Raw genomic sequence first — 26690 nt, 5'->3', positions numbered from 1 at the left:
CAGAACTGAAGACATGTGATAGTTCGGGCCGTGTTCTGCAGTGAGGTGAGAGACAGTACTTCCTGAGAGGCAACTTTTATCTTTGGACAACTCTGCTGTTAGATAATTCTTCCTTATGTTTAGCCAAGATAATCGGATGGACAGAAAATAGGTGGCATGAGAAAAGGATGAAGGAATTAGAATTGTAGAGCTTGGAGAAAAGAGAGTAGATAGTGATGTAATTGTCTTTTAAGTGCATACATTTTTTAGAAGTTAGATCCTGGCAGCAATTCTGTGAAACAAGAAATGAAACAAGAAAATGAAACAAGGAGGAAAGTCCTAAATTGCATTTAAAGAAGGTTTTATTTGTCTAGAGTTGTAGGTTCTCCAGGTAATTGAAGCAATGATTTTAGAGGAGAGAGATTCTTTACTATATCTTAAAAACATCTTGAGAATAACTTGTCTAGATCCTTAAGCATCTTTTAAAGATCTTTTCCTAAAAGGAAAAGAATGTATGTATAGAAAAATTGAAGTTTTGAAATACTTTGGTTTTGTTTGAAGTACATAATTATTTTGGTTAAGTCTTTTTTTTTTTTATTTGGAGAAGAAGAGAGACATACTCACCTATTTTCCCACAAAAGCTTTCTATCAGCAGGGATATGAAATTCCTAATTGGATGGTAGCCCTTTATGGATTCTTCCAGTAGTCTTGTAGATTTTTAACTCTGTCTTAGCAATTTATCTGTTCATATCAGCAAGTTGGTATCATAGTGGTTTTAGATACCTTTTGGTGGGAAAAAAGATAGAAAAGACTTTATTCTAGACTTGTATGCTATTTTCTTTCCTCTCCGCTTTACTCCCTCCTTCTGAGAGTCTCTTATGAACCTCATAGCTTCTTATCAACTAGTTTCTTCTATTTATTAGTTTTCTTTTTAATTTGGCGAGATATTTTGAAAGATAGTTGTGTGACTATGAAAATTAGCCATGATTGTTGGACTTTCGATGAGTTCACGATATTGTTCTAGAAAAATTGCAAGCACTATATACATTTGAGTTACATTTTTTAAAAAATGAAAATACATTGGTCATTTCTCTCTGATTTTTGGTTGACTAGAACTGTGGGCCTGGAATATATTGGGAAATTAAGATTCTACTCTGAAATGATGTGAGCATAAAATTATACTTTAGTGCCAAAATTACAGTCAGACTGTGCTTTTGGTGATAACTGGATGAAAAACTCCTCAGACTCAAAATGATTTTATTTGGCGTTGGTTTTGCTTATTTACAATTGTGCTGTTCTTAATTTTTAGGTATGGAGTTGTTTGAAGAGGCCTTGCGTCGATGGGAACAAGCTCTCACCTTTCGAAATAGACAGGCTGAAGATGAAGCCTGTGGTTCCATTAAATTGGGTGCAGGAGATGCTATTGCTGAAGAAAGTGTAGATGTAAGGGTGGTTTATTTGAGAGGGGTCTTCATAATGTTGGAAAAATTAATCAGTGTACTTGCTTTCTGTGGCATTTAATAGAATTGGTTTTTTTTTCTCCCTCAAGATTATATGGGGGTGTTTCTTATTGGGCGTTTTCTGTTCAGTTAGTTGTTAAATCCCAAATTTGCAACTCATCATCAAGTTTCCTGATTTTCCAAGAATGTATAGAATTAAGCAGATGTGTGAGTTCTAAAGGAATTTTTAAAAGTCTGTTTCGTGCTTTGGATTTAATTAAGTACCGTTATATTCATAAAAATCACACAGAATTAGCGTTGGACTGGTACTTCTTGGTCGTCTAGCCTGATAATTCTCAAACTTGAGCATGCATCAGAATCTCTGAAAGGCTCGTTAAGACAGTTTTGGGGGCCCCACCCCCAGAGTTTCTAATTCAGGGGGGCTGGGGTAGGTCCTGAGAATTTGCGTTTCTAACAAGTTCCCAGATGGTATTGATGCGGTCCAGGGACCTTACTTTGAGAACCCCTGATCTAGTCCAACTCCTTACTGATAAAGAAACGGAATCCCTGAGAACTGATGATTTTGCCGAAGGCACAGCTGGAACCCAGGCCTCCTGACTTCTATCGCAGTACTTGCACCACCCAACAGTAGTTTTTTGTATCCCTCGCTTTCTCTGCCTTTCATTTAAAAGTGGAAAATGTTTAGGCTTTTAACATTAGAATCTAACATTTCTGTGTGTACTTTTTCTCTCCCTGTAGGATATTATTAGTACTGAATTTATCCATAAGCTTGAAGCTCTGCTGCAAAGAGCATATCGTCTGCAAGAGGAGTTTGAAGCTACCCTTGGGGCATCTGATCCTAATTCTCTTGGTAATGATATTGGTAAGATGGATATTTTATATGGTTTTTATGAAATGTGTGATTTTCTTCTTTTGTACTTTTGGAATCATTTGCTCAAGTGTATTTATATGGTTCCATATCTTTTAGAAAATAACCAGGAGAAAAAAAGTTCTATCATATTTAGTGGGTTTTTTTCTTAGTTTTATTTTTCAAGTGAACTTAATGCCCTTAAGATAAAAATTCAATTACTTACATAAGTAGGATTGTGATGTTGTTTTAAAATTATCTTCTAAGTGAAAAAAATCCCAAAGTGTTGGAGGGAGGTAAAAAAAACAAAAAACAGTAATATGAAAATGAGACAAAGACACACCACATCAGAAATGTGCATTTAGCTCATGGCATGCATTTAAAATACTGAAGTCATTTTATTTCCTGGACTCCATTTAATTGCAGGCTAGATTTTGATGTAAGTAGTCAATACATATATTATTATATACCTTTGTTTCCTGTTTTAAAGAGGAAAGAACTTTGAACAGACTTCTTAAGTGAAGTCTTCCAAGGAAAAATTGATTAAAATTGCTTCCTCGACTTCTGTAAATGCTACAAAGAATGAAATAAGACAAAATTATATTACGTCTTTTTGTTAAAAATATTTGTCTTTTTATTTGGGGAGCATTGTTGTTTTCCAATAAAGAAAAAAATGTTTAAGAAGTGTTAAGTTTTTCCACATTTATTTCTGAACATAAAGTACTGAAAGTGGCTTGCATTTTGAGATGTTTGCATATCTATGTATTTTGAATTTAGACAAAAGATTTCATTTCTATTAGAATTATGAATTACTGTCCATATGTCATGGTGAGGGCCATATGAATCCTCTTTGTAGGATTCAAATATTATTCATTAGACTTGAGTATTTTTTAATAGTTTCTCAGCTCTTAGACTAGGTATAATGTTTTGACATGGAGATTACAGGCCAGGAAAAAAGTAGACAATATTCATGTCAACAAATAGAATTTTTCAAAGCCTTCTTTTTATATTTGTTTCTTTCTACATAGTTTCTTTTGTAACTTGTTAGAATGGCAATTATGATAGTAAGTAGGAGAAAGAACAGAGAGAAGGAATTTTAAAAGAATTCAAATGTAAAAATGGCAATGGAACAACTAGAAAAGATAGGAAAGTGGTTATAGGAAAGTGGTTAAGTGGAAAGGAAAGCCACAGAGAAGAAGTAGGAAAAAATGATAAATATAAGGAGAGACAAGGAAAAGGGCCCAAGATTTTTAATGTATTGTTCACAGAGTGGAGGCTGTGCCCTCCCTGTTCTAGACTGGGACCCATAATCAATCCATGTATTGGGTTAGTGTAGGTTTGGAATAAATTCCTGACCCCACCCGTGTCTTAACCTTGGCTGTCATGGGCTAGTAGGCTGGCTGTTTTTCCCTGCAGCCTAGCAGTGCTGTGGCCTGTTATTGCCCTGGAGATTGCAGTTGCCATGAAGCTGTTATAGTTTGTTCCTTCTTGGGAATTGTTTGGATATTGTTCTGTTATTCCAAGTTCCATTTTTGAACTTCTGGATTGAAAGAGCTGAATCTAGGGCCAAGACTCTAGTAGGGGAATAGCTTTGTTATATCTATTAGTTGATAGTAATCAAACTTGGTTAGAAGTCAGTTAACTCTCCTCATTCTCTAAATCAAAATTCATTTTACACATTTAATTTATATTACTGAGAGGCAATTTATAATTAATAGTCATAAATAAAGAAAGGCTAACAAATGCCTTCAGGGGCTCCTGTTGATCTGACTTCAGTGAATACTTTATTGTTTTGGAATTTGCTGTGTCTTATTCCATAAAATAAATTTTTTTTCTCCTAAGAATTTGAAAGGTTTTCAAAGTTGGAAGATTTCTTAGCAGTCATCTAATTTGTCTCCTTTTCCCCTGTTCTTAATATCTAACACCACCACTGTTCGCATGTTACCGTGTACCAGGCCCTTTGCTAAGGCCCTTTGTTTCTTCTTTGCTGGGTCAGGCACTATTTTGAGTGAAAATTATCTCACTTAATACTCACAACAGCTTTTATGAGATATATATATAAATAAATATAGTTATCCTCCTCATTTTTCAAATGGGGAAAGAGAGGTATAGAGGTATTAAGTAACTTCCCCGGAGTTACAGAGCTATTGAGTGACAGAACCCAGATTTGGACCCAGGCAGGCCAGCTTGAGTCCATATTCTTAGCCGCTGAGCTATATTGCCTCACCACTTATAAGAAAGACATCTTCTTTGAATGGAAGGGGTGACTGAACTCTCTGTGACAAAGTTCCCTGTAGGAATTGTCGTCTTGGAGCAGGCAGCCTGGAATCCCCACAGCTGCCCATGTAAGGAAACTTATTTCTAGTGGTGGTATAATTTATTTAGTCTGGCTCTTCCTTTTCTTTAAAAATTTGTCCTTCCTCCATAGCCATGTGGGAATCTGCAGTTAGCTCATGTGTCTTTCCTCCGCTCTGAGGCCCTTTAGGCATCCTGGACAGATTTCACTCACTTTGTAGAAGGGAGTTATCAAGGTTTAATCCAAGAACAAAAAAAATGAACTGTTCTGTTTACCTGAGGGGACTAGAGGAGAGGGCCCAGCATGCCCCCTGAGTTTCGTGGATAGCGCTTTAGTGACTTACCCTGATAGATTATGCTTTGGCCTGTATCTGCATGATAACTAAAGTACAGACTCAAGATTCAGACTTCAAACCCTGGCTTCACCATTTATTAGGTGTGTGATTATATAACTTGTCTAAGCCTCAGCTTCCTCATCCCAAAAATGGGCGTATGTAGCTATTTTATAAAGTAATTATAAAGATTAAATGAAATAATACGTATAAAGTGTAGGAACAGAGTAATAAAGTTTATTGGCTTGGCATTTGGAGCTTGTCTGGGACACTCTCGGGAAGAGCATCATTTAACCTCTAGGATATTAGGCTATGGGCTTCTTTTTGTTCTTATTCTCCCTGCCTCAGCCTATATTTGCTCATTTCAAGGTAGTCTAAAATTTCTGGTTCACTGCTTTTCATGTTTTCCAGTGATGTTATAATTTTCTTCATTAAAATTTTTTTCTGTCATTTTTAATGGGCCTGTGGGAAGAAGTAGATGCCTGTGCTCTGTCTACTGTCTTGAAATAGAAATTCTGGACATTATGATAGCGGAGTCTAAGGACCACGTTAACTTTCGTAACGTTGCTAATACTGAGCTGATGGTTAACTAAAACTTCTAAACTCTTCTTTGTTATTGTAGATTTGTTATTGTTAAGCCACATCTTCCCTCATTTGTTCTTTGCAGATGTGTTGTGGACCCAAGGTTTAGATGTTATATTTATTATTCTTACTAAATTGTCATTTCTGAATGACGATTTTAAATTGTTAAAATAGTTTTAGACTTTGATTTGACATTCCTCTCAGCTTTCTTGTACTTTCTAGTTTGGTCATTTGGTCTAGTTGGTCATCAGTGCTCTCACTGAAACCATTAACAAAAAATGTTTAAAGGAAAACTTGTTTTCCTCTACTCAGCACTTCTGACACCAAATGTTTGGGTTTTGCACACCAAGCAACTCTCTAGTTCTCTGTGAACACCAACTGGGTGTCCTACAATTTAATCAGTTCTGACTGCAGCTACCCAGAGTTAGCACAGAGCCCACAGGTTAAGGGCTCAGTCCCACAAGACTGCCCCCCACTCCCGTACCAATCACAAATGCAGGCCTCCTGTATTGCTGACCAACTGTCTGTGAGTTGAGGATTCCTACAGCTCACTCCTCGGGCTCAAAGCTTGGTAATTTGCTAGAAGTGCTCACAGAACTCAGGGAAGCACTTTACTTACTATTACTGGTTATTATAAAATATATAACTCAGCAATAGTCACATGGAAGAGATGCACAGGCCAAGGTATGGTGAATGGGCATAGAGCTTTCATGCCTCTCCAGATGTACTGCCCTCCCAGCACCTCCATGTGTTCACCACACTGAGAGCTCTCTGAACCGTGTAGGTTAGCATTCTTATGGAGGCTCCATTATGTGGGCACAATTGATTGCCATTGACCATTGGTGATTAACTTAATCCCCAGCCCCTCTCTCCTCAGGGGTGAGGGTTGGAGGTGAGAGTGCCCACCTTCTAATCACATGATTGGTTCCCTTGGCAACCACCCCCAACCTCCAGCGTCACCTCATTAGCATAAACTCCACTATGGTTGAAAAGGGGGTCATTATGTGAATAAAAGATGCACCTCTCACCCCCATCACTCAGGAAATTCCAAGCGTTTTAGTAGCTCTGTGCCAGGAACTGTGATAAATATATATTACGTATTACGTCACAGTATCTCATCTTAAAGTGGACAGGGCCAGAGTCAGAGATCTGAGGTGTCACTTTCCAGTTGCCTTAGGTCACTAAGAATTGTTAAGACACCTTGATGTCCAACTGGCTATAAACTCAACTGATTCTACTTTCGCACTTCTTTTTTATCTTGATGATAAAAAGATCACAGGATACTTTATTATATAGCATATTAAAACATATTTGTAATTTATCTACTTTAATAATTTAGGAAAATGTAAAAATTGTTTTGGAAAAGAGGCTAATATCAGTTCACATTATTTGGAAATATTGCTCATGCTGCGCTTTTTTGCAGGTAGGTATTTGCCTTTGAATATTCATAGCTGGTTTTACACTCAGTTGCAAATCATCTTAGTTTTAGAAGGCACACGCGTCAGGTTTTATTGGCAATAGTAGAGCCTCAGCAAAACTTATTTCACTAATTTGGAATTCAAAATATACACAGTACTTAATTTTACACTTGTACCGTCTATAGTAGAGTAGTTTTTTTTTTTTTTTTAAAGATTTTTATTTTTTCCTTTTTCTCCCCAACGTCCCCCGGTACATAGTTGTGTATTCTTCGTTGTGGGTTCTTCTAGTTGTGGCATGTGGGACGCTGCCTCAGCGTGGTCTGATGAGCAGTGCCAGGTCCGTGCCCAGGATTCGAACCAACGAAACACTGGACCTCCTGCAGCGGAGCGCGCGAACTTAACCACTCGGCCACGGGGCCAGCCCCTATAGTAGAGTAGTTTGCTGAGTTAACATTTTGGACAAGATCATAGGAAGACAGTTTAAATCTTCCTCAGCACAGTTCTTTTACTATGGTTAAAATAGTCTCAGCAATTTTTTTTATATAACAGTGTGTTTATTAAAAGTAAATTATATCCTCTTTTTAAAAAATAGCAGATCCTTTAAAAAACTTTTGAGTTGTCAATATTACAGGTTATTTGGTTACTTTAGGTAGGTGAAGTTAATAAAAGTTTAACAAACGTATAGTATGATTCTAACACTGGATTATGGTGATGGTTGTACAACTTTATACATTTACTAAAACTTACTAAATTGTACAGTTAAAAATGGAGAATTTTACAGTATGTAAATTATACATCAGTAAAGCTGTTAAAAATACAGTATGGTTGTGTTAAACTAATTTTAAGTAAGTAAATTTTCATGAATTTGAAATAGAGCAAAATAGCACCTTATACTAAAAGTTTTAAATAATACAAATCCCAAAAATTTTTATAAAATTCATCAAAAATCACTAGTTTCAAAGCTAGTGGGCCTGGTGAATTATAAACTGCGTTTACTCTAGGTGGTGCCACTTCAGCTGGTAACCAGAAATCCTGAGTGTCCTTTGTCAGGATCCTGCGAACCATGCTGTTGTTTACATGCAGGGGAACTTCTGCAAGTGATTATTGTGTTGTTATTTTTACTTTTATTGTTAAATTTAGAATCTTTTTTATATTCTGTAACGTTGTTACCCAAGTGGACATTAAATTAAATGAGATAAATACTGAAAAGAAGATCAAATAACTGCTGATGCCCCTGCTATTATTTTAGTACAGAGCATGTTGGAAATATTGGAACTAATGCTGAGAAAATAAAACAGCAGAATTAATGCAGGGGCATTTCTATTTTAAAAATGAGAAACTTCTGGCAATCTGGCTCTAAAATCACAACCACTCTAATGTACAACTAAGCCAGGCTATCATGTGTGTTAAAAGAGGAAGTATTTTTGGATAGTTGGGAAGGAAGTGATAGTGATACGAAAAAACTTTACTACAAATACTTTATGTTTTTAAAGCATTCTTAAAAATAGATTGTATTATAGATATTTGTTATGCTTTGAAACTGTGCTTGAACGGGCCGGCCCCATGGCAAGTGGTGAAGTTCGGCGTGCTGTGCTTTGGCGGCCCAGGGTTTTGAGGGTTCAGATCCTGGGCGCGGACGTGGCACTGCTGGTCAAGCCGTGCTGAGGCGGTGTCCCACATGCCACAACTAGAAGTACCCACAACTAAAAATATGCAACTATGTACCGGGAGGCTTGGGGGAGAAAAAAGGAAAATAATATCTTAAAAAAAAAAAAATGAAACTATGCTTGGAAAAGAAATACAGCCCAATAGTTGTAATTTACTCCAACCTCTCTTTACACTTACTCCTGTAGGAAAATGGGTTTGAGTTATGTTTTATGGCACGAATTCCTGACATAAAATGTAATCACCATGTATTCTCCATTTCCTCTTGCCGTTCTGTACTGGTATTTCTTTAACCATTCTGAATGAGTGCATCGTTATTGGATATTATGTTTGCTCTTACACGCCACAAGTTTACTTCTGGCTTAAACAATAGTTACATGTCTGTTCCTCTTATTATAAAGTTATAAAATGAAATGAAGATTCGAATTAGTTCTCTAAGAATAAAATGAGTTTTCTTTCTTCACTTACGAGACTCGTTAGTGTTACATGCGAGGTGTTGACATCACTAGAGGGCAGCACGTTTTATGTGCGCTTCGAAAGTCTGTGACTCATCAGTGCTGTGCTGCGCTGCTCATAGCACTGGCAGTTACATTTAGGTCACATTCTTTTTCTGGTGTGTTTTGTATACACCTGCTGCTGTAACTCAGGGCAAGACGGAGTGTGGACGTTATGCACAGAAACTTGAAATAACGTTAACGTAAATTTCCGTTAGTGCACAAGTGCTTCTAGCTAACAGCATCTAAAAGTGTTATGTTTATTTGTAGTTTCTGTTTTTCAGAGAATTAAGTTACAATTTTTAAATTATAATTGTGAAGCTTAAATGAGATAATGTGCACATGGTATACACTTATCTATTCGTATAGTAGTTATATTCCAGCATTTTTATGAGGCCTGTTTTAAGATTATTTAAAAAATGCGTGGTTACAAGTAGATGGATTTCACATGTTCATGACTTGTTTTACAATGATATTGTTCAGTCATATTCTCCAGACAACATTCTCTTTTTCTGAGAATTAATTTGATTTTTCTCATATTGTAGTACCATAAATTTGCATTTTTCTGGAACAAGATATTTAAGCCTTATTTAAAGTTATTTATTTGAGAAAATAAAAAAAATGCTTTTTATAAATCTACTTCTCTGTGTTAGAAAAGAAACTGTCATATGAAGGACAATACTTTGCAAAAGTATTTCTTCTCGATGTAGCTAAGATCATTGGCTTTCCTTGATCCCTGGTCTTGCCATATGCATAGGAGGAAAACAAAAAATGGTAATGGATATATACTCCTTGCCAGCACATCCAATATTTAGCAAATTCTGTTGATTCTGCCTCCATAATACAGTCCTCATTCATTCTCTTTTCTCTGTCCCCTCACTATATTTTGCTTGGATTTAATAATCTCCTAATTGGGTTCCTGCCTCCAGGCTCTCTCCCTACTGGTACATCTGTATCTTGTTTCTGGAATTCTCTTCTTGGTGCAGAACTCTCACCTTGTCACTCCCAGGTTTTCAGACCACTTTTCTGACCTATTTGTTTTACTGTTTCTCGTATACTCCAGCCAAACTGAACAAAGTCTCTTCCAGAACTGAACTGCAATTCATGTCTAAGATTTTAGTTGTATAATCAACTCCAGATTTTTAGTAAATTTTCCACGTTTTTCTTTTTTCCATTCTTTTGCTGATGCTGTTCTTTGCATAATTTAACGTGCTCTGAATCACTTTTTTCTGCCTATGGAACATGACTCTGCTCAAAGCTACTTCCCTGTGCATTCTTCTCTGCTTTTCAAGCCATAGGAAATCTCTCATGCCTTTCTCTGTTCCGTAATGATGGCATTTCTTAATCTTAGGCTTACCATTTAAAGACTCATCTGTCTCTCTGGGTTCTGAATAAATTGAGAACACAAAAAGAGCCGGATATTGGTTATAAAATAGTATTAACTTTATTTTGAACTTTTTTTGCCAGTGGCTGTATTGGGCAATTTGGTACGGCTTCCTACGCTTTCCTCTTTTCCCCTCGAAAAGTTCTCTGGAGAAGATCTAGGAATGCAGAGCAAATTCCTAGCACGCTTACCCAGCCAGCTGTGTAAGGATTCCCTGCCTGCCTTGCAATCCCTACCATCACTCTGTCCAGCTCAGAAGAGTGAGATCCAGCACTAAAGTGATGGGTTTGCAGACCTAGACCTTTCTCTAGAAGACTTGAGAGAGAAATAGAGCAAACACCGGTGCACACCGGGAGCCATGCAGTGAACGATGACTCATCTCATTTTCTTCTGTCCGTAAATGGTACTCAGGTTCTCTGCATTAGCTAAGTTACACTTCTCATAAGGAGGACCAAATGAAGAGGTGAAGGGAGCAACATAAACTGTTGTATCAGTATAGCTTCTTCCTGGAGGATGGAGTGGAAGTCTCATTTAAAATATGAATTTGTGGGAGGTTTAATGGTTTCCTCAATGGCATTGGTTACTTTCGACAGGACATTATAATTATTTATGTATATACCCAGTCTCTTATATTAGACCTTAAGCTCCTTGTGGGCGGATGGAGTGTTTAATTCTGTTCCTTTCACTGCCTGATATTGTGGCTTTTCTGTAGTTAGACTCTCAGTAGGTCTGTGGGACTTAACAAGATCTTTATCAGACTCACCTTTGTAGCTTTTCAACAACGTGGATTCCTAGGCTTTGCTCCAGATCTGCTGAGTTTGAAATGGAAACTTGGGGGGTGGGCCTGTGAAATACATATGTATTTCTTAGTTCTAGAGGTGATTCTCAGTGCATTTCTGTTTAAGAGGCCTTTCAAGTAATATATAGATACATGGATGGTTAGGTGGAGAGAGACAATGGATGACATTAAGATTTTCTGCAATAATTTTAAGTAAATTGGTATTATAATTTCAGTTTATTGTTAAATATAGAACTTTAGTTTATTTTCAGTGAAGTGGAAATTTAACCAAAACTAATTTCTTTAAAGGATGTGAGGGAAATACAATGTATGGTTCATGGCTGTTTTCATTTAAACCTTCAATATATGGTTACAGTGCTGCTACCAGTAAGTTTATTTCTCTATATAAAAGTTGCAAAAACTATTGGTGCTTTTATTCCTTTTTCCTTTCCTTTCTGTGGAGGATTGTCAAGTCTCTATGGCTGTAAGGTTCGTTGTTGTTTTTTTTAAGTTCTCATGCCTTTTTCTTCTCTACAAAGTGAAAGCCCAAGCATAAAGAAATGTATAGAGAATATTAAAAGTTTTATCAAATACTAACATTTTGCCACGTATGCTTCAGATTTTAAACTAATGAACTATATTATTGCAGGTATAGTTACAGTAACCTATGAATCTTTTCCTGATTCTATTTCTCTCTTGTTTATCATAAACCTGTACTTACAATTAATATACATCATGTTCCAATGAACGTGATCACCTGTGATTCTTTGTGCATATTTATAGGCGTTTCTGTAGGACAGTTTTTTAAACTGGAGGTTATAACCTATTAGTGGTCATGAAATCAGTTTAGTGGATTGCAGCCAGCATTAGAAATATATCTCAGTGAGTGCATTATATATATATCTGTATATGCATACATACGTATACATACAACATGTATGTACAGTACACACACACATATATACACACATACATATATATTAGTTTTATGAAACTTCTGTTTCCTTTATGTATTCATGTAAATTTGTCTACTGGGTTTCAGAATGTATTTCTTACTTTGGATCATGGATAAACAAGAATGACAGCCACTATTATGGATGTGGAATTGAGAGGTTATCAATTATGCGGGTCTTCAGCTTTAGTAGATAGCACCAAATCACTTTCTAGAGTCTTTGTCCCCATTGAAACTTCCACTGGCAGTACGTATGAGAGTTCCTCCTCATAACCTCATTTTGTTTAAGGTCTCTCTGGTTGTACCGAGATTTTTAATTTTAGTGTTACCACATTTATCAATCTTTCCTTTATGAATTTATGGTTTCTGTGTATTGTTTAGAAGATGTAAAGAGAAATCTTTTGTATTTTATTTGGAAAGTTTTAAAGTTTTGCTTTTCATGTTCAGGTTTTTAATCTGCCAAGAGCTGACTTTTTAAATGTAATGTGTGTCCTTACTATTTTTTTATCAATATTTGGTTAAGTAGTTGCCTCAGCACCATTCACTGGAAAATGTGTTCTCTTCTCACTGATTTGAAGTGCCTCTCTGATCTGTCGAGTTGTCTTATATGTGTGTCTTTTCTGGAGGCTCCATTTTGCTCTGTTTGCAGTCTGTCCCTTCAGGTTTCAAAGTGTTGCTGTAGCTTTGTATGGTTTTACAGTGAGTCTTGACACCTGGCAGACTGAGTCCATTCACTGTGTTCCTTTCTAAGAATTGCTGTGGCTGTTCTTAGCTTTGCTTTTCCATGTGAAGTTTGGACAGCGTGTCAAGGTGGATGAAAACCCCTCTGAGGATTTTGATTATTACATTGTGTTTATAGGTCAGCTTGTGGGAGAATTTGCATTTTGATAATATTAATGTTTCCATCCACAAACACGGTATGGTTCTTCATTTAAGTTGTTTATGTCTTTCATAATTTTTTATAATTTTCTCCATAGAGGTCTTTATATCTTTATTCCTAGGTCCCTTATAGTTTTGCTATCATTGTACGTGGCATCTTTTTAAAATTTTTGTTTTCTAATTTTTTCTTGCTGGTATCTAAAATGTTGATATTTGCATTTGAATATTATCAGCAATCCTTGTGAACTCTTATTAGTTCTACCACCAGTAATTTGTCTGTAGGTTCTTTTGGAACTTTTATCTAGACCACATATCTGTGGATGATGACATGTTTATTTTTATTTCTTTGTTTCCAATTGTTATGCTTTCTCCCCTCCCCTCCCCCCACCCTTTACTGCTCTGGGTAGATTCTTAGAGTCTTTTTGCCTCTGAAGAGAGCTCTGTAGAAAGGAGGACCATGACTTAGCTGGCCCACCACACACAATCGAAGACTGTGCCCCTGGGGCTGGCCCCGTGGGTGAGTGGTTAAGTTCGCACCCTCTGCTTCGGGCTGCCCAGGATTTTGCTGGTTTGGATCCTGGGCACGGACATGGTTGCCACTCATCAGGCCACATTGAGGCGGCATCCCACATGCCACAACTAGAAGGACCTACAACTAAAAATATACAACTATGTACTGGGGGCATTTCGGAGAGAAAAAGCAGAAAAAAGAAAAAGAAGATTGGCAACAGCTGTTAGCTCAGGGGGGCCAATCTTTAAAAAAAAAAAAAAAGACTGTGCCCCTGTTGCTATAGCCTCCTAGTAAGATACAGGAGAGTTGATGGCGGGGACTTGTGAAGACTACTAAGACAAATGATAGCTTAAAAAATCAACTGTGACTGTTTATTTAACTGTTTACTGTGTGCCTTATATGTGATAGAATTCGGATGAAATAAGGGCTAAACTCCCTGTCTTCAGGTTGCTTCTGGTCTGATTGGCTTACTCATATGAAGCCGCTAGAAAGTGATGTAGGTGATTATATACCTCAATACTGAGCTATTTCGTGAGACTCAGCCTAAGCTCCCTCCACAAAGCAGAAGATTCTTCTTTTAACTTGTCCTTCCCACCTCCATTCTTTCCCATACTTCCCAACTGAAGGGCCCTCAGCCTGTTTAAGAGCCTAAGATAAGAACTTGAAAGTAAACAGGTCTGGTTGGGGACATGCGGTGTCTTTGGTTATCTGCTGCTGCTTTTGCTGAAATATCTGATTGTCTGTGAAATTCATTTGGAGACCCATATATCCTGAGTATCAGGTAAGAAGAAGATGTGTACGGTCCTGTTTGCTGCATGATTATATTATTTTTCCTTAATAAGTAAATAATTCTTTGAAAAGTGGCTGTAAATGGGTAGTAGATTCATAAATGTTTTAGTATTTTGATTCAAAATACACATTTATGCTGTATATATTTAATTTTTGTACATACCAAATATTATACAATAAAAGTATTTTATCTTTCATATTAAATAGAAATTTGTATTATTATCTGAATTATTTTGGTAAAAATTAGACTTTAGTTGATCACAAGAACTAGTAAGAGATTGATGGGATTAAAACCTAATACCGTGGGGCCAACCTGGTGGCGTAGTGGTCAAAAGGTTAAGCGTGCTCTGCTTCAGTGGACCAGGGTTCATGGGTTTGGATCCCAGGCATGGACCTACACACCACTCATCAGCCATGCTGTGGCAGTGTCCCACATACAAAATAGAGGAAGATTGGCACAGATGTTAGCTCAGGGACAATCTTCCTCAAGCAAAAAAGAGGAAGATCGCAACAGATGTTAGCTCAGGGACGGTCTTCCTCACCAAAACCTAAAAAAAACCCTAATACCAAGGGAATGATTTATACTTTAGGAGACTTCTGTTATCATCATATCATGCAGGGTATGCATCATTACATGGTTTGGTAGTTTATTTCAGTGATGATACATTCAGGAATCAACATTATTCTTTACTCACTTTGGTTAGGCTGTTAGGGCAGGACCAAAATGCTGAATTTAATACCAGTGTAAAAATAAACCTGATTAACAACAAATGAAGCTTGCTCAGAGTCTCTTGGGGACATTATTTTGTTGATACTGGTTTACACAAATAAAGTTCAAGCTTATTAATCTACACTTTATATTTCCTCTAAAATTAATTGGGCTTCATAGTTTGTATGCTTACATTTTCTATAAAGGGTAGTGTGTATTTGCAACAGCAGTGTTAGCAGGCAACCCTGAAGCCATAAGTTTGATAAATGTTGTTTTTTTGGCTGAAGCAAAAGGACTTTGAGATTCTTTTATACTGATGTGCAGGAACAAATTTAGCACTTAAAAACAAGCCAGGAATTTTCATAGCTTAACAGTATTGCTTTGCATATTTCAGATATGTATTTAGGCTGCTTTATAACAGAAAGAACAGAATGAACTCATAGAATCTTAGGTCTGGAATATTTATTTAGCAAACGTTTGATTGCCTCATATATGTCAAACCATGGTATAAAGCAGTGGAGAGACAAGGATGAAGATTTTATCCTTGCTTTTAGGCAACACAGTCTAGTTTTGGCGATAGGCATTAAAAAATTATAGAGAACAGTGCAGTAAGTGCTGTAATAATGTGTTTAGAAAGTGCTATGAAAACACCAAAGAAAAGGATGTGATTATTCACGGGGGAGCTCAAGGAAGGCTTCACGGGAGAGACTTGGAGAAGGACGGTCTGCCAGGAAGACTGTTGAGAAAAGGCATTCCAAGCGGAGGGAACAGCATGGCTCAAGGCATAGAGTGGAGCCTGTTTAGGGAGCTGTGAGTTGTTTGGTATGTCTTGGGAACACAATATACGTAGGAGAGTGGTGGGAAGTGAAGCTGGAAAGGTGGGTAGGAGACAAATCATGAAGGTCCTTGTGTTGTACCTTTAGGTGAAAGGGAGCCACTGAGAATTATGAGAAGTCATAATCAAGCTTATATGTTTGCAGGAGATTATGGCAGGGTTGACTGGTACAGTTTAAATATTTTATCTATCTTTCTTTCTGCTCTCATGCAGAGGATTTCATTGAGACAGTGAGACATCCTCTGAGGGAAAATTAGAGACTTTTCCAGCCTAGTACTGACTGCACAAATTCTCTGGCAGAGAGTAGGAAAAGCTGTAAAGTGGGACCTCCTGACCGCTAGAGAGACTTTCTTCTTTTTTTGGTAAGCAGCCAGATAGAACATTTAGCAGTGTGTTAAAGCTTGGGATCGAGAAGAAATACCTCAACCTATCATCTTGAGTCAAATGTCAGACTGCCAGAGTTGACGCTCTAAGACCTTGCCCTTTTCCTTTCCTGCAGAATCACTGTGGTTGGAAGATAAACTCCCTGAGCGTTTATTTCTGGGGAGAGACAGGAATTACAGGCTTAATTTTTATACTCAGACCTCTAAATATACAGAGTGCAAGTTGCAGAATATATGAGAAATTTGGCCAAGTAATTTCCTCCCATGCATTAAGGCTCCTAATCTTAATTTCAAAGTGTTTAATAATACTACAAAATGAAGCCTAAGTCAAAACAGGTTCAGAAATGGAAGCAATATAAAGAAAACTGCTGGGGCGCCAGAAGCAAGGGACGTTCCTGCTGCTTGCCGTTATCTCTTGTATTCAAGTTACCTCTTACTGGCTTGGATTCTAAGTCCAGGACCTTCACTAGCCCAGACAGGGCCTGTATGCGATGTGGAAAAAGGTCTGTAACTCGTCGGGAAGGGCACCTTTGTGAGAAAAAGGTTCACCTTCCTCCAGGAAGATGCAGGCCCAGGATATGGACTGGATTTCTGCCCCCACTTCTCTCTTTGGCCAGAGCCCTTTGTGTAGTGTACAGAGTGACCACCTGTTCCTAGTGGCCCTGCTAAAGTCTCCGTAACTGCAGACCTAATCTTAATCTCTTTTTGCTCCACTTTAGGTTATCTAGTCACTTGTTTCTTTTCCTAAAAAGAGGTAGAGATGCAGGTGTATTGGCAGCTGTGTTTCCCAGTTGGGAATCACAGTTGTTGCATTGGCCAATCAAGGCCAAGTTTTCGATAAACGGGAAGCCAGAGCCAGCTGTTACAGAAAGCTCCTCACGGGCAGTGCCGCAGGAGCGGGCGCGTTTGTACGCACGTTCCTTCACGTTGGCAAAGCCGTCTAAGTCATGACACGTCAAGAGCTGATCCATTCTCCTTTCTTTTGTTTCAGCGGATTTCTTTGTCACTCTTTTCAATATTAAGGTACATTGAGAGAAAAATCGAAAAAATACCCTATCTTAGCTTTCTTAGTTCTTTCACTTTCTGAAATTACATTGGTTTTGATTTTTGTACTCAACTTTTTTTTCTCTCAAGCTGTGCTATAGCATTTTAAAGCAATTCAGAATAAAAACTTGCCCACAGTATGGATGGAGCAGATAGTCATACAATATACACAAAGAGCAGCAGTGGTCTTCCAGACTTCTTAATTATTTTAACAGATTATAGCAGACTCTTTGGAAAATAGCTTGTCTTGTCGGCAGCAGGAACTTTTCCATTTTTAATAAAACCGTAGAAGGACAAGGTTCCAAATCACATTTAAACTGCTAAAAATCATCTGGAGAATAGCTGCTGACATAGAAGTCAGATGACATTGAGACGTTTGGCAGGCTTCCTCTTTTTGCTGGTGTCATAAAATCCACAGTGGACAGCCTGGATTTTAAAAGAAGAGTGGCATCTTTGGAATCTCCACTAGGCTATGCTGAGGTTAAAATAGACCTGATGCCTTCTGAGCAACAGAAAATAGAATGTGCCTAGGGATGGCTAAAGTGAGACACGCAGAAAACCCACTTGGACTGGTTTAAAGGGATCGATCCAGGCCTGAAGTTCCAAGTTCCAGGGCTGAAGTGTCTTCTAGTTTTTTCCTTTTCTTTTTTTAACTTTCAAGCAAATTCTGCTTTGGAAAAAAACTGAAGTAATATGTGAATTATGAGATTGTGAAAGAAGGAAGAAGGCTTGAATCCAGTCAGATTTTTGGCCTAAAATATTTGACTGCTTAGTTAAAAGTAAACATTGTACTTACAGGGTTCTTCCAAAGAACAACAGAGTTTATGTCTCTGCATGAATGTTTTAAAAGTTCTGGGTGATTGAGACAGGTAAAAAAAAGTATTAACAAATTTTAGATTTACTGTTTTAAAAGGATAGGGAAGAAAAGAGCTACTCCGCCGAGAGCCGGTGAGGTAACTTGTGGCACATTTTTTATAATCACCCAGTTATGTGGAAAGCTTTCTTTTAGGCACTCCTAAGGTTAATGATGAGTCATTAAAGGGCTGAAGCTGCATATTTCAGGTTTACAAAATAGTATCATAAGTTTAATTAATTTAAGGCTGGGTTTTAAGAGTTTTAACAGGGCTCTGAAAACAAGTTAAAGCTGTATGACAGGCAAAATGATCTGGAGAAACACTAGAGGCTTTTTAAAATTGGGATTTTCACGTCTTGGGGATGGTCAATTTGTAATAAGTTTCAGTGAGTTTATATGAACAAATATCTGTGTTCAGTGCTCTATTGAGAACTGTAGGAACCATCAGAAAAAACATGAAAGAAAAAGAAAAGGGAAGAGAGAAAAGACAAGAAAGTCCATCCGTTCAAGATGTTCCAGTCCAGCTGGACAGACAGGCTATATATTCAGGCAATAGTTAAATAAAAATTCACATAGCACATTAAATGGTACATATTTATCTTTTGCACAATAATATGAGTAGTTAACATTTATTGAGTGCTTCCTTTACATGTATTGACTCATTTAATCCTCTCTCAGCTCGGTGACGTAGATTTCATTCCCATTTTACAAATGAGAACATAGAGGAATGGAAAGGATAAGAGCCTTCCCCAAGGTTACACAGCTAATAAGTAGCAGAGTCAGAATTTGAATCCAAGCTGCCTGCCTCCAGAACCCATGGTTTTAATACTTTTGCTGTACTGCCTTACATAGAAGCAAAAAATTAGGAACTTTCGGAGGTTACTTGCAGGGGATAGTACTTAAGCTGCCTTATAAAACAATGTATGTTCCTGGGTAGCAGGGGCAAGGGAGCAGAAGGAGAGAAATTTATATGTTGGAGGAGATGCAGGAGGAACCAAAGGCTTAAGTAAAGCATGCATATGGCAATAATAATAACAGGGAAAAATTATTTAGCACTTACTGTGTACCAAGTATTATGCCTCCGTAAAATCTCTCACTTAATCTTTGTGGCAACTCTGAAATCAATATTGTTATCCCCAGTTTACCTAGATAGTAAGTGGCATGGCTGGGATTGGGACCGGAGCCACATGCTAACTGGCTGACTCCAAAGCGCAAGCTGTTGCCCACTGCGCTTCTCCGTGGCAAGTGAGGGTAGAGTGAATATACTCAGCCAAAGCTGAGGGGTCTTTTAGTAATTAATAGAAAACAAGATTAGAGAGGTAGGGTGAACAGACATTAAGGAAAGCTTTGAAAACCAGACGAGGAGCCATTGAAGATTTTGATAGGAAAATGGCTTTTTTTGTTCTAGTTACAATAAAGCATTCTTGTACATAATTAGGCTGTTCTTATCTAACAGTTGCATATATTAAATGAAATAAATAGTCTATGAAAGCACTTAGCAGAATGCCTTGGGCTCGTAGTAGTCACTCAAAAAATGTGAGTTGAATCTGAATCCTGTAAAGAACTCGTTAAGCTCTTTGCACTGTAGATAAGGTATGAGACAGGAATCCGTAACAGCTCTGTACAGTAGAAGTATAGTGTGAACCACAAATGAAACTTAATTTTCTAGTAGCCACATGAAAAAGTAAAACGAAAGAGGTGAAATTAATTTTAATAATATATTTTCTTAAGCCCACTTAATAAGATATTTTATGTATTTTAGTACAAAGTTTTCAAAATGCATTGTGTATTTTACACTTACAGCACACCTCAATTCTGACTAGCCACGTTTCATGTGCTCAGTAGACTCGTGTGGCTAGCGGCTGCCCAATTGGACACCTGAGCTCCATAGTTTGATAGCATGGAATCTGGTGTCAGATGACCTGGGTTTGAATCCTGCCATTCCATTTCTTAACTGTGTGAGTATGGGCCGGTTACTTAACCTTTCTGTACCCTAGCTTCTTGAAACATAAAATGAAAAAAGTAATACTACCTAACTTAAAGAATTATGAGATAATATATGTAAAGCATATAACTTGGTTTCTGGCAAGTCATAAGTGCAAAATAAATGTTTATTAATTTCATCACACTTTTATTTTTGTCATGAAATAGCAAGCATCTCTAAGTTTCTCTTTTCTTACCGCCAATAATTGATTATCCTCACCTAAACATTCTACTTTAGATTCTAAACCAATAGCTAAATAGCAAAGGACAATTGATGAACCAGAAGAAAAAAGGTTGTGAGTGTTATATATGTGGCATTCATCTCTGCTGCTACTACTACTGGTGTTTCCCTGTAGGATGCAGATAAATTATTTTCAACTTGCTGTTATACTTAGCGGACTCATCAGATCTTTTGACTTTTTAAACCTAGAGTCATTATTGATGCTGCTTTTACCAGGGAATAAAATTCATGTCTAATGATAAATTACAACTTCACCGCCAACGTTGAAATATTTCATTGTCTTTTCTACTCTCAGCCATTTAGGGCCAAGATATATAGATACATTGTTTTCTTTCCTTCTGTTTAGACCTTTAGAGGAAAGTGCACAAAACTGAAAAGTACAGCGATTTATCACACCCTCTTGTGTAACTATCATGTAGATCAAAAAATAAAACATTGTTGGACTGGCCCGTTGGCTGAGTGGTTAAGTTTCACATGCTGTGCTTCAATGGCCTGGGTTTGCGGGTTTGGATCCCAGGTGTGGACCTACCCCACTTGTCAACCATGCTGTGTCGGTGGCGCATATATAAAGTGGAGGAAGACTGGCACAGATGTTAGGTCAGGACTAATCTTCCTCAAGCCAAAAAAGAGGAAGAGTGGCAACAGATGTTAGCTCAGGGCTAATCTTCCTCAGTAAAATATAAAATAAAATAAAATAAAACATTGTCAATTCTCTGGAAGGTCCCCTTGTATCCCTAGCATTCAGTACCCCTCCCACCTACCTCCAAAACTAATCACTGTCTTGATGCTCGTGCTAATTACTTCCTGCCTTTTCTTTATAATTTTACCAACTAAGTATGTAGTCCTGATCATTGTAGTTTAGTTTTGCCTGTTTTTGAATTTTATGTGAATGAAATTATACATAGAATTCTTCACTCAACATATTGTGAGTTTCACCCACATTCTTGAGTGTAGCAGGAATTCATTCACTTTGATTGTTGTATAGTATTTCATTGTAGGAATGTACCACAGTTTGTTTGTGCATTCTATGATAGATAGATGGTTGTTTTTTTCCAGTTTGGAGCTATTATAAACAGTGCTGTTATGAACATTCTTATGCATATAAGCATGTATTTCTGTAAAACACAGTCCAGGATAGAATTGCTAGGTCATAGAGAATGCAGTCTTGAGCTTTTATAGATAATGCCAAACTTTCCAAAGTGGTTCTACCAATTGTCATTTCCACCAGTGGTGTGTGAGAGTTTCCATTGTTGTACATCCTTAACAAAGAAAATTGTCATTTTTTCCAATTTAATCATTCTGGTAGGTATTTAATGATATTTCATTGTGTTTTTAGCATTTTTTTCTGCTAAGAAAAATTCAGTTAGAAGTTTCTGAAAATATTGACTAAGATGAAGCTCTTGGTTTTCCATTTTCCATGCTGTCCCTGTCTTTCAATACCACAATCAAGAGTTGATACTTGTTGGAAAGAGCATTTTAAGTTTTAATTGGATGCATGAAAGCAGTTAGTTTGAGATATTGCCCAATATTCTTTCTTTATACTTTTTACTGGCTTATCTAAAAAACAGATGTATTATTTCTCTTCATAATTATTAAGCTGCCATTCCAGGAATCATAACAATTACTGAAATGAGACGTATGGTCTGTGGTTTATGAAGTTGGATGGAATGAGTAAATCTTTCCAGTTCCTCTGAGCCATTTTTCTGTGTTAGATTTTTTTTTTTAATAAATCACAGCCATGGTCACTGATCTGGATGACATTGAATGGCTGGTTCCTGCTGAGTGAAGTAAAACAGACGTGTAACAGCTCACGGGTAATGTCTGAGAGGCAAAGTGGCATACGATAAATGTCTGTGTTTTGCTCTGAAAATAGCAAAAGGCTTATGGAACTAAGATTTAACTTAATTGACTTATAATTTAATCCTGCTTTAAAAGTGCTTTGGCATAATGAAAATTGCACTGTGATTTCTTTTTGCACAATTAATAGTAACAATGGAAAATAATTAAGAAGATAAAGGTTTGAAAATTGTACATGCCTATTCAATTTTATAAATAATTTCAAAGTTTGTGCAATTTTTTAAATCATATATGCACTGAAAAGAGAATAATGGGATTTTTTTCTGGATAATTGAATGTCCAGAAATATCAGTTTTATAGCTATTTATAAGTGTAAAGCAGTTATGTTGTTTTGTTCTCAAGTTTGATGAAAAAATTTAAATTTCTAAAAAAACATGTATTTTTGAAAATAGAATAATTTAACTTCAAATTTTCTTCCATTAATAGCCTTTGAGTAGCAAAAGAATTTTAAGATGACAAGTTAGATACTTTAAAAGGATTGATGTAGGGGCCAGCCCCATGGCTGAGTGGTTAAGTTTGTGTGCTCTGCTTCGGTGGCCCAGGATTTCACTGGTTCAAATCCTGGGGCGTGGACATGGCACCACTCATCAAGCCATGCTGAGGTGGCGTCCCACATGCCACAACTGGAAGGACCCACAACTAAGAAAATACACAACTGTGTACCGGGGGGCTTTGGGGAGAAAAAGGAAAAATAAAATCTTTAAAAAAAATAAATAAAAGGATTGATGTAAACTTCATCTGAAAACAATTATAGTTTAAACTTGGAAGATGAATGGTTAAAATGTCAAATATGGTCCCACCAAATATAACCTAGGAAAAAAATATGCTCCATGTATGGTTATTTTTGATACTTAATAGGAGTGAAGCTTGTACCAATTACAGCTTATTAGCTCTATGCTTGGCTTAGAGATTGGAATATAAATTGGTTGCAAAACTTTTGAATTTAAACTAAATTAACGGTTTGGATTAAAAAATCTACACTTCCTGTATAGAGTCACAAAATGTCTGTGTTTTCTGGTGGTTTGGGGGTTTTAAATAGGACTTGGAAAATTTCTGGTAAAGGCAATGAACTTTATTTTGGGGAAAATGATGGACTAGAAATTTGAATGAATGAAAGCCAAAGAGATTTCTGGTTTCTTTTTAAAGAAGATAAAGTATCTGACAAATTTAGCAGATTGAGGATCAAAATAAGAAAAATCTGTATATATTTTGTTCTTTGCTTTTCACATTTGTGATGAATTTTGAAGCATATCCGTCCGTTGTTTGCTACGATGCAGTCACATCTGTAAGCAAGTAAACGTTTATTTGAAACTTGAAGGTTAACAGATTCCTGATGACAGTGTATGAACATGCTGCCCCCCGTGTTCAGAGAGCTGTGTGTTAGTAGGTAGGCTGTCTTGGATTGGCCAGATTAACCATTTTCACATGTATTTAAACTTTTTTCAGCCCTTTAAAGTCATTGGGGCAAGTATATATGACCCTCAAGTAAGCAAAGTAAACGTCAGGGACCAGATCTGATCATTTTTGGCCTTTCAGTGTTTTAAAGTAGGCCTTTAAAGACTGAAGAACTCGGATGTATCTTCTTGAATTGTTTTAATTGATCCACTCATACAAGTCTACTGGCTAGACAAGATTTTATGTTAGTAGTTCATTTAACTTGAATGGAACCTACCAGTTCACCCAATTTGGGCAACGCCACTTGCAACTAAATTGCTTTGTTTCAAACTATCTGTGGTATATGCTGATTTTACCATGTATGGTAGATAATCCAACTCAGTTGTTATACACCAATTTAAGTTATTATCTACTCAAAAGCTTTTTAAATCTGAAATTAAGTTTAATCCCTTTTACAGTAAAAATGTCTGCTTTTCAGCACTTTCTCCTCTGTATGGCGGTGTTTCAGAATCAGCTAAACAGTGAATACAGATTTGAGAGTCTTGTCAGATTATATGCCGTTGATTTGTGTTTTCCTTTTAGATTCCAGTAGTCTAAAGAAAGACTGAAGCAAAACAAAAACAAAATCAAAACCAGCTAAAGAGTATGAAATATGGCGGTGATAAAGCATATCAATTTCTCAAATTTTCATCTTTTATTTTTCAGATAAAGATACAGATATCACCATGAAGGGGAATGTAGATGACTTTGGCCTGCGAGACACTTTGAGCATCGCATCAACCGACTCCTTTGCTTCAGCAGCAGAGGTAGGACATGTATGTCCTACCTAATGGCGATTTCTCATTCTTTTTCAGCTGGAGAAGTACAGTTGTGACATTGTGCTGTAATTCAGTTCAGTAGCCATTTATTTAGCATCTACTATGTGGCAGATACCAGGATACAAATATGAGTATAACAGGAATATATGTTCCCACGGAAGCTTGTAGTCTCTTTAGAAAGATAGACGTGTAAACATGTACTTTAGGTGGGCGTTTTCATATCCTGTGCATTATGAGTGAAGCAGGTAAGTATCTTAATGGAAAGCATTTCACCTTATATCAAGAGTCTTAAAAACGTTCAGATTCTCTAGTTTAGAAATTGTACTTCTAGATATTTTTTTCCAAGGAGGTGCTCAAATTCAAAGATTTATATATAAAAATATTCACTGTGGCGTTTTAATATTAAAGAAAAACTGGAGGGGGCTGGCCCCGTGACCGAGTGGTTAAGTTCGTGCGCTCTGCTGCAGGCGGCCCAGTGTTTCGTTGGTTCGAATCCTGGGCGCGGACATGGCACTGCTCATCAAACCACGCTGAGGCAGCGTCCCACGTGCCACAACTAGAAGAATCCACAACGAAGAATGTACAACTATGTACCGGGGGGCTTTGGGGAGAAAAAGGAAAAAAATAAAATCTTTAAAAAAAAAAAAGAAAAGAAAAACTGGAAACAGTCTAATGCCAAATTATGGTACATCCATAATTTGAAATATTGTAATGCCATAAACATGTTTCCAGTCATTTTTAATGACATGGGAATATGTATTAAGTGCAAAGAGGGGTATGTAAAGCTTTATAGAGGGCATGATTGTAATTTTGTAGTAAGAAAAGAAACGTGTGTGGTATATAAGTAGGCAGAGAAGGCTAACTATAAATACTCTAATGTGTAAACAGTGGTTTTATAATTACTGAATTATAAATTTATGTGTAATTTGCTTACAACTGAGATTTAAATTTTATATTAAAAGAGAATACTTGCAAAGTGGTCATCTTTTTATAATTCTTCCTACTTAAAACAGTTTTAAAAATCACATATGGCCAATTTTATCTTAGCATAATTTCATTTTTATGGTCGATTTTGGAGATTAGTGCTATCTTTTTTTCATGGAAATGGTATCACACATCTGTAATTGATGTGTGAATTCATGCTTTGTGTGGAAAACTTTAGATATTCCAATACCCTGTACCTAAGCCTTGAGTCTGCTTTTTTTTTTTCTGGCTGAGGAAGGTTTCCCCTGAGCTAATATCTGTTGCCAGTCTTCCTCTTCTTTTGGCTTGAGGAAGATTAGCTATAAACTAACATCTCTGCCAGTCTTCCTCCACTTTATATGTGGGTCGCTGCCACAGCATGGCTGACGAGTGGTGTAGCTCCCCATCCATGATCCAAACCCATGAACCCAGGCCACCAAAGTGGAACATGCTGAGCTTTACCAGTATGCCATGGGGCCAGCCCCTTGATTCTGCTTTTTTTAAAGCTGTGCTGACCATAATCTTTCATTCTCTCAAGATTTTTCTAAATATGTATATTTTGGCTGTTGCTTACAGTATCATCTCCTAAACTGTTTGTTTTTCCTTATATTTTTATACTTGTAAGTTTGCAATACACAGAATATATTTATGTTTTTTATGGAACAGCTATTTCCTCTTACTTTTACTATTTGATATAGACAGGCTTTTCTTTCTGTCCCTTTTTCTTGATGTTTTATTTTTTTTCCAGCTTTATTGAGATGTAATTGACATATAACATTGTGTAAGTTTAAGGTGTACGATGTAATGATTTTTGATACACATATATACTGAAATAATTACCACAATGTTAGTTAACACCTCCATCTCTCACATAATTGCCATTCTTTCTTGTGTGTGTGGTGAGAACATTTAAGATTTACTCTCTTAGCAACTTTGAAGTATATACTATAGTATTGTTAAGTATAGTTGTCCTGCTGTACATTAGATCCCCAGAACTCATTCGTCTTCTAACGGAAGTTTGTACCCTTTGACTGACATCTCCCCCATTTCCCCCACCCCCCAGCCCCTGTCAGCCACCATGCTACTCTCAGTTTCTATGGGTTTGGCTTTTTCAGATTCCACATGTAAGTGAAATCACACAGTATTTGTCCTTCTCCGTCTGACTTATCTCACTTAGCATAATGCCTTCCCTTCAGGGTTCGTCCATATTGTCACAAATGGCAAGATTTCTTCTTATGGGTGAA

At 37.0% G+C, this 26690-nt stretch overlaps 1 protein-coding gene across 9 annotated transcripts in view; it reads left to right on the top strand.

The window, feature by feature from the left end:
* MIGA1 (mitoguardin 1) overlaps positions 1-26690 on the top strand; it is a 77791-nt gene that overhangs the window by 24651 nt on the left and 26450 nt on the right. For all 9 annotated transcript variants that reach the window (XM_070268811.1, XM_070268812.1, XM_070268817.1 and 6 more), the window contains exons 6-8: positions 1289-1422; positions 2178-2301; positions 24371-24471. In XM_070268811.1, the coding sequence (XP_070124912.1) occupies positions 1289-1422; positions 2178-2301; positions 24371-24471 (359 nt within the window). The remainder of the gene's footprint in view (positions 1-1288; positions 1423-2177; positions 2302-24370; positions 24472-26690) is intronic.

The sequence above is a fragment of the Equus caballus genome, chromosome 5 (genome assembly GCF_041296265.1).
Source record: "Equus caballus isolate H_3958 breed thoroughbred chromosome 5, TB-T2T, whole genome shotgun sequence".
NCBI classification, from domain to species: Eukaryota; Metazoa; Chordata; class Mammalia; order Perissodactyla; family Equidae; genus Equus; species Equus caballus.
The sequence above is the reverse complement of the archived record's forward strand: the minus strand, read 5'-3'. Positions and strand labels throughout refer to the sequence as shown.